This window comes from Diplotaxodon limnothrissa, linkage group LG6 (assembly GCF_057381915.1).
Source record: "Diplotaxodon limnothrissa isolate DT_005_m linkage group LG6, D_limnothrissa_male_GT1.1, whole genome shotgun sequence".
Classification (NCBI taxonomy): domain Eukaryota; kingdom Metazoa; phylum Chordata; class Actinopteri; order Cichliformes; family Cichlidae; genus Diplotaxodon; species Diplotaxodon limnothrissa.
In genome coordinates, this window is record NC_140601.1 from 11,372,602 (window position 1) to 11,381,291 (window position 8,690).

The 8,690-nt window shown below is 40.0% G+C and overlaps 1 protein-coding gene across 2 annotated transcripts; it reads right to left on the bottom strand.

Annotated features, from left to right (window-relative positions):
• Positions 1-2,085: 2,085 nt before the first annotated feature.
• Positions 2,086-7,929, bottom strand: LOC146630160 (B-cell receptor CD22-like). Of its 2 annotated transcripts, XM_085355630.1 has the most exons (11): positions 7,875-7,929; positions 7,307-7,597; positions 6,990-7,223; positions 6,780-6,884; positions 6,451-6,673; positions 5,675-5,994; positions 3,842-4,187; positions 3,676-3,730; positions 3,035-3,177; positions 2,741-2,795; positions 2,086-2,211 (listed from the first exon to the last, which is right to left on the bottom strand). In XM_085355630.1, the coding sequence occupies exons 1-11, from the start codon at positions 7,927-7,929 to the stop codon at positions 2,086-2,088; spliced, it is 1,953 nt and encodes a 650-aa protein (XP_085211756.1). The 2 variants fall into 2 exon arrangements, with proteins under 2 accessions (XP_085211756.1, XP_085211757.1); XM_085355631.1 differs by lacking the exons at positions 3,035-3,177; positions 3,676-3,730 and having other exon boundaries at positions 5,675-6,001; positions 6,455-6,673.
• Positions 7,930-8,690: the final 761 nt, after the last annotated feature.

Here is an 8,690-nt window from a genome sequence, read left to right on the forward strand (position 1 = left end):
CAACACAGGAGCACCTCAGGGATGTGTCCTCTCGCCACTGCTCTACTCCCTCTACACTTCAGACTGTGTGGCCACCCACGGCTCCAACACCATTGTGAAGTTTGCTGACGACACAGTGGTGTTGGGTGCCATCTCCAACAACGATGAGGCGGCCTACATGGATGAAGTGAAGAATCTGGCATCGTGGTGCCAGGACAACCACCTCCAGCTGAACGTCAGCAAGACCAAGGAGCTGGTGGTGGACTTCAAAAGGGGTCAGCACAGAGACTACAAGCCCATTATCATCAATGGAGCTCCAGTGGAGAGGGTGCAGTCCTTCAAGTATCTTGGTGTCCACATCTCCTCAGACCTGACATGGGCTGCCCACATTCAGGTCCAGACCAAAAAGGCTAGGCAGCGCCTGTATCACCTACGACAACTGAGGAAGTTCAGGGTCTCTCCAAAGATCCTCAGGATTTTCTATACAGGCGCTGTGGAGAGCATCCTCACACAGAACATGACATCGTGGTTTGGGAACAGCTGTGTGAAGGACCAAAAAGCTCTCCAGAGAGTGATCCGTACAGCAGAACGCTGCTGCAGGATTGCTCTCCCCCCGCTTCAGGACACCTACACCAGGAGATGCCGGACTAGAGCAGCGCAGATACTGAAGGACCCGTCCCATCCTGGCAACAAACTGTTCCAACTTCTGCAATCTGGTAGAAGGTTCCGCATCTTCCGGGCAAGGACAGAGAGACTCAAGAGGAGCTTCTATCCCCAAGCCATCCGTGCCCTAAACACACACACCCGCCCTCTCACATCATCTATAATTGACTGAGACAGGACTCTCTTCCAGACACTCTAAACCAAGGCACAATGTACATTTCAATTCCTTTAATTTTAAATATGTTTATATTGTCTATCCCGTAAAATAGTCAGATGTCTATTCATATTAATGTACAGAATTCACCTGCTTGCTGCTACTACTGCACATTCACCCAGTGTATATACTATATGTATGTATATATATATATAATGTTCTTCCTCTACACCCCCCCCCAATTTTTGCACATGTCGAGGAGCGTGTCAGGCTACATTTCACTGTGTGTTATACTTGTATAACTATGCATGTGACAAATAAAGAACCTTGAACCTTGAAATTGTCTGTGTTTGACAAAATGTGCTGATTTTTCACATGTGATAGCAGAACTGAATTGGGCATGCACAGGATGAGTCACATCATTTGAAACTTAGCCCTGATTGGAGAAATTGGAAGAGTTACAACTGACCCATGTTACAACTATCCCCGGTCTCCCCTACCTAAAAAAAATACTCACCAGCATGAAAATTCTGTTATGCTTCTATTACGTGTTGTTAGTTCAGCCCTTATGTCATTTTCAGAGGGATGCTTTGTGTTGTTGGTTAAAAAGATGTGACTCGTGTGAGTGTGTCTGCAGACAGACTGCATTCAGCATTAAAAGCAACACTTCCTCATATGTCTTTCCCACAAAGCAGAGCCCTCTAGTGGAGAATCGATGCACTGACATCATATTGAATGTTCCTTAGAATTTGTTTTCTTCTTTGCTGCATTTTTTCTTTTTATTGTTTAGTTTTTACAAAGTACACATAGGAAATTATTAAATGTAATGTAATTAAACGTAATTATATTTTCATCAATACCTGTCAGTGTAACAGTGGGAACAGAGACATGTGGTTTAGTTGTTATTTTGTGGTTTAGAAAAAAACCCCCAACACTTGACAGAAGTTAAACCTGCAGACGTGATGACTTTGATGTTTTATGTTGCGTCAGAAACAGAGTTAATAATTTTACAGTCAAAGCTGCAGAGCACCCAGAAAGTAAAACAAACCAAAGCTCACAGAGTAATATCATTAGCATGTCTCCTATTTTCATTAGACCTCATTAAAGTGAAGCTGAAGTATTTCTATATTTCTGTTAATTACTTTCCTGTGTTGTCTGTTTTAGTACAATGTGTGAAACCCACTGACAGACACACCAGCTGTGGTGTCTCTGCTGTGACACTGAAGTTATTTCAGACAAAAACTCTCCGCAAAATGTTCCTTTAAATCACCATGGTAACAAACTCTTCTTTAGTGAGCAGGCAGTGGCTCCATGGTGGAGTAGAGATCAGCTGTGTGGTTCTGACTGAAGTGCAGTCTCCTGTAGTGATGATCATCCTGCTCTGCTGACTGAGCTGAGATACTTTCAGGGTTCATCTGAGGAGACGAGACAGTAATTATACATTTATATTAAACTAAATCTTTAGCTCACTCTCCTTTCAGAGCATTATAAACATCACTTTGTAGAGCTCAACTGATAAATGTCTGTGTTAAACATGTGGTAAACAAGCCTTTTAGTGGTCGTTTCAGGGAATTATTTCCTAGTTTATTAACATAAATTATACTACATGGCTTTTTGATGTAGTTCAAATCAGAGTGAAATTTGTGTACAGTCAGGGCTAAACTTCACGTCTGTTCAATGTCCAAAAATAATATGTAAGCCTGATATCAGCCTAATGATTGTCGATGTATGGCATTTGTAGTATCTCAAAATATAATAGTAGTGTGTCCCTGTCACATGATGTTCATGGTGTAACTGTATATAATCTAATAAAAACTCTATAAAAGAAAATCTTCAGGTAGAGTTTGTGAGAAAACTGAAAAAGCTGAAGACTTTTTGGATTATTTCAGGTGAAGACAAACACGACAGATGAGGAGATGTTTTTGTTTGAATCCAGTTCTGTACCTGCTCTTTGTTGTCTGATGTTCTTCTTGGAGACTGTCTGGAAGTCCTCTTTGATCTAGTTAAAAAAAGATGACTGACTATGTGAAATATAAGACAAAAACAAAAACAATTTCCTTATTTGATCCACTGAATCTGGAAAGGAGCTCACAGCCCTCTATATTCAAAACACAAAGTAATGAACTCTATAATCCACTTTGATCTTATTCAGGTTATTATAAAGCCCAGTCTGTAATAATCTACAGTTTTGTAACAATATAGCCCTCATTTACAGTGTAATTAATATTTCAGACATACTCAGGTTTGTAGTGGATATGATGTTGTTCTCGGGGCTGAGATGGAGGAATCGTGGAGTAGAGAGAATCTGTTTCATTCTTGTAGACGTGGAGTCTTTGGTAGTTCAGGTCCTGCTCTCCTCGATGGGCTGCGATGTCGTCATACTGGGGACCAAAGTTTAAATGATAACAAAGAAACAGAGAAGTTACATTTTCAGTGATGATGATGATTATTGTTATTTTTACAATAATGAATACATTATTGCAGATCCTTCAACTAAGAGCTCAGCTGGATGGTAGAATTAGCCCAAAATAGTAGATTCAAACTTATATTCATAGATCTTCTATATGAGTTAAACTATGTGAGTGAGTCTGTTTAAATAATTTGCTCTGACATTTTAAAAAACTATCATGAAGCTTTTAAAAAACTGACTGGTCTATTATTTGTTGCTGTAGAGTACAGGACCTTAAAACATGTGGTACATAACATTTCTGTGTCAGCAGAAGAAAAACTAAAAGAAGACAAAAAACTAAGAAAGAACAATGATGTGATTAAATAATGAATAAGAAACGTATCATCTCTTAAAAATGGACTTGTATGAAAAAGTATAGAATGACACTGATGTTTTGTGTTGTACTAAAACTGTACTTTATTTTTATCACCTCCAAATCATCCAAATCTTCATTTCTTGAAGGTTGGTGAGAGTTCCTCTTTCTTCTGGTTTATGAAAAATAGTGAATACAAACATGAACAGGTGGTGTCTGGTTAGTGTGTAAATTCTAGATGAAACCTAAGAGATTTGACAGAGGAAACAGTGTTTATCCTCACCTGATCCACCAGCAGACAGTGAGAAGTATTAAAACCAGCAGAGCTGCAGAAACTCCTGCAGCTGCTGGTGTCCATGTTCCTGTGATACTTTGGACAGTGAGAGTCTTTGGAGCAGAGCTGATATCTTTGTTGGTTTTCACAGCACAGGAATAGCTTCCTGCATCCTCCCTGCTGACTGGGTCTAGGATCAGATGTTTGTTCTGGTTCTCTCTCGGGGTCAGAGGTCGACTGTTCAAATACCAAATGTAGTTTGTGTTGTCAGTCAGAGGACAGCTGGTACTGCAGGTCAGTGTGACTCTCTGACCCTCTGTCACCACTGCAGAAGGACTCATCTTCACTCTCAGCTCTGAAAGACACTCAGACTGGTCAGTAAATGTAAGAGATATTTCTTATAAACAGCAGGTTGGTTTTCAGGCATCAATGTTACAAAGTGAGTGAGAAAATTTTTTTGTTTTTACAAATATTAGAACTGTATTAAATTGAAGAAAAAAAAAAGATAATTTAGTAAAGATTTTTACCCAAAATGAACCTACTGACAGTAAATGTTCAAACGGCCAGAAATGTAAAAATATTACTTTACTGTACGTGTGACACCTTTTCCATTACTGGAGAACATCTTTAGTAGGAAACCCGAGAGAATTGTGTCACGGCGGGTGAGGAGAGCCGTGTGAAAATAATAAATGAGGATCCAATCGCAGGCAGTAGTGGAGAAGTGAAGGTGGTTTATTGAACATGAAATAAATAGGGACAAACAGCAAACGGAGCTCGAACTAAACTAGACTGGAGAACAACTAAACTACAAAGCACAAACCTGAATGAGAACGAGCAGAGGAGAATGACGATGGACAGCAGGGAGAACACACGGGTGAGACATGGTAGATACACAGATGACGCAGAGTGGAATACACAGATGGATCAGCAACTACAATGACGGAGGACACGACTTAAATACACACAGAGAAACACGGGAATTACACACAGGTGGTGGACACAGCTGGGAACAATCAGTGAGACGAGACAGAGGTAAAACTGAACACACTCACATAAGACGCAGACCTTCACAATAAAACATCACACGCAGGCTCGACATCGAGAGACAGACAGGAAATAACATATAAACTAAACCCGCATCTTAAACCCAGATAAACAGAAACATGGAACTCTAATAATAAACATCATAATCATCACCATAAACACAACAAGAGAAGAAGAAAACAATCCAAAACTAAAACCCAAACATAATAAAACTCAAAATACTGGGTCCAACGGACCCAGAACCGTGACAAATTGAACCATAATCAATGGATTTATGAACTGGAATTCCTGCTGTGTTGGACTGAAACCTGGAAGAAGTTTGGTGATTTTGTGCTGAGTCTCTGCTCCTCATTGATGCTCTCTCTCCCTCAAAGCAACACAAGACTACATTTAAAGTCTAAAGTTGTGGACATTTTCTTTTTGACTCTTTCAGTAACTGTAAAGGTTAAAACATGTGTATAAATATTACATCTCTAAAATCGTTCTCACCGATTGTTCTAGTCCTTATGCTAACACATACCTGGGATCTATTTTCACCACTAAAGTAACAAGTGCAAACATAGGTGAGCAGAGCTTCTGTTAATTGCCATTAATAGCTAATAATTGCAGCTAACTCTGGAGTTGCTCGTGGATTTCATCATCAAGCTGAAACGTTGTAGTCATGCAGCTGTAGGCTGTTAGAGCTGGCTGAGTCTCCCCACTACCAGCTTAGATTAGTTTCTGTTAGCTTATTTGAGTAACACACAGGACTAACTGGGATCTAAACAATGAACAGTGAGTCAAACAAGCTGTAATTACCTGTGACAATCAGAGTAACTCCAGGAAAATCAAACTGTTTCACTTCTTCATTTTCTGTTGTGATGGTGAACCTGTATTCTGCTGAGTCATCTCTCTTCAGCTTCTTTAATCTGAGGATGTGTTGGTTCTTCATGCTGTCATCATACTCCACATGATCTGCATCCTCAGTCAGCTGTTCAGCTTCTCTCTTGACTTTATACCAACATTTAGACTGTATCTGCTCGTAGTCAGGATGTGAGTATTTACTGGAGATGTTGACTGAAGATCCTTCCAGAGCACAGATTCTGCTGTGGACATAATTCAACGCCCAGCAGAAATCACTGAAACCTGAAATATCAATGAAACAGAGAAGAGATATTTTAACTTAATTAGTCAAATCAGTTTATTTCTATCACACATTTAAACACAACAACAAGTAAAAAGCACTTTAAAGTATACTTAGAATAAAAACAACCAAATAATTAATAAAAGCAATAATGAAATAATAACATTAAATATATATAAAAGAAGAAAGAAATACACTGGGCAAAATGACAGACTGAGTTACTCTTGGGTGAGACTGAAAAAGCTGAGCAGAAGTCAGGAGATGAATACTGTTAGTATCATAGATGAGCAGATCTGAAGAGGGAGAGTTTTGGATCTGCAGCTGAGAATTGTGATGTGATCACCAACGTTTTAAAACTGATCCTGAACTTTACAGGAAACCAGTGTGATGATTAGTCTTAATTGCAAGAAGTGGTGGTAATACTTTGTAAGTGGAGAGACAATAAGTTTACTCACAGACGTCAGCAGAGCGCACATCCTCAAGACCTTTTACAGCACAAGACAAACTGTCTGGATGAGAGATGGAAACTAGAATCTGTTTTCCCTCCTGCACTGTAGGCTTTCTGGTCTCATACCACACAAAGGAAATCAGAGGCTCAGTCAGAAAACAGCTGCTGTTACAGGTCAGTCTGATGTGACCTCTGTGTTCAGCAGGAGTCCTCTGGACATGAATTTCTGTTGGGAGATGATGAACACATTTTCCACCAGTTCATCTCTGTCATGTCAAATAAATCAACAAATAAAAATGAAGTTTCAAAGTGCAGTTTGTCCAGAACTTCACCTCTGGGATATGTGATGGAGCAGGACTCGTCCACTGATGTCTGCTGAGAAGAACACATTCTCCCTTTAGCATAGGTCACACTGAAGCAGGTCTCTGTGATGGAACCTGAGAAAAACCAACAACTTTCAGTAAATTCATTAGAGTCTGAAGAGTAAAGTGTTTGTGTTTAACATCTCATAACATGATGAGGAGGTGTCCATCATGACTCACCCACAGAGACTTGAGGGGCTCTGAGATGCTCGTAGCCTTTGACAGCACAGGAGTATGTGACTGCTTCCTCACTGCTGAGCAGCTCTTGGTACCAGGGAGACCAGTCCTCATAGAGAAACTCTCTGTTCTTGTACCAGATGTAGGCTGCAGGCTTTTCAGTCAGAGGACAGCTGCTGCTGCACATCAGTGTTACTGTCTGTCCCTCTGTGGCAGGAATCACCTTTACCTGCAGCTCTGAGAGGTCACATGACCAACATGAATACACTGATCATTCATAAACTCATTCATTTATGATGCATTTGTAAAAAGAACTGTACCTGTAACTTGGAGATGAATTCCACTTTGTTGGCACTTTGATCTGTCAGCAGTTTTAATGCAGCAGTAAAAAATTGCATCTCTCTCTGTCAGATTATTGATTGTTAGAGTGAAATTACTCTCTGCTGACATGCTGTACTTTACATGTGTTTCATCTGTAGAGAGTTCAATCTTGGAGACAGTATCGTGTCCAGTGTACCAGCCATTTCTTGCAGTGGGATGTTGATGTGAGCAGGGCAGATTCACTGATGAACCTTTCAAGGCACAGATGCTGTTTGCTTTTCCCTGAACACCTTTAACACAACATGTGATTAGAAAACATGGTGAACATTTATGCTAACTTTCTTTTCTGTGCTAATCTGTGATGACAGCATGTTACTGTAAAGGATCACAATCTGGTGCTTTGATACACTTGAGAGTTCAGAACAGTAAAAGTACAAATCCTGTTAACTGTCAATCTTCTGTTTTCTAAAATCATTTTGTAACTTTCTGCAGGTTTGACACTAAAACTCCTGCCTTCCACAAACATCATCACAGTCATCATGAGGAGGAGAAACAAATTATTCCTACCTGAGAGACACAGAATGAAACCCATGAACAAACATCCAGCTTCGGCCAACAACATGGCTGCTGTAGATTTTCTCTTCTAATGAGAAAGTTGATGTATGATGATTGTAAAGAGCCGATCACTGCTGCTCTCAGAGTTTGGAAAATATCAGAAACATGAATGTTAAAAATCAACTTCTGTCTGACAGGAATGACTGACTTGTGTGAGTGTGTCAGCAGACAAACTGCATTCAGCTTTAACACCATCACTTCCTCATTTACTTATTTCCCCCACAAAGAGCCCTCTAGTGAAGAATGTATTACATGAGATATTTGACAAAATACTGAATCTACTTTGAATGAATTGTTTTCTGTTTATTTTTCTTCCAGAATTTTTGGCTTTATAATTTTTCAGTGACAAATGATCTCAGTTAAACATGTGACGAGCCAAAATTTCATTGTGTTTTCATGAAAGCTCTGTCTGTGTGGTGGTGCAGTGGTTATGGTGGTCGTCTCGCTTTAACAAGCTCGTGGCTTCATGTCTGGGACTTTGCCTTCACATGTTCTTCCTGTGTTTGTTCACAGGTGTGAGTACATCTAGTTTTCTTTCTCTCTGTGTTTGCCCTGTGAGAGACTGTTGGGCTGTCCAGGGTCGCCTCACCTCTTGCCCCGTGGAAACTGTGATAAACTCCACCTTCCTTGTGAACTCTAACCATATAAGTGGAAGAGCATGTATCTGTCAGCGTTGATGGTGAAAGCAGAGACATGAAATTGTTTGAGGTCATATTGTGGTTCAAAAAACAAACTTAAAAGAACGACCTGAAGACATGATCACCCAGA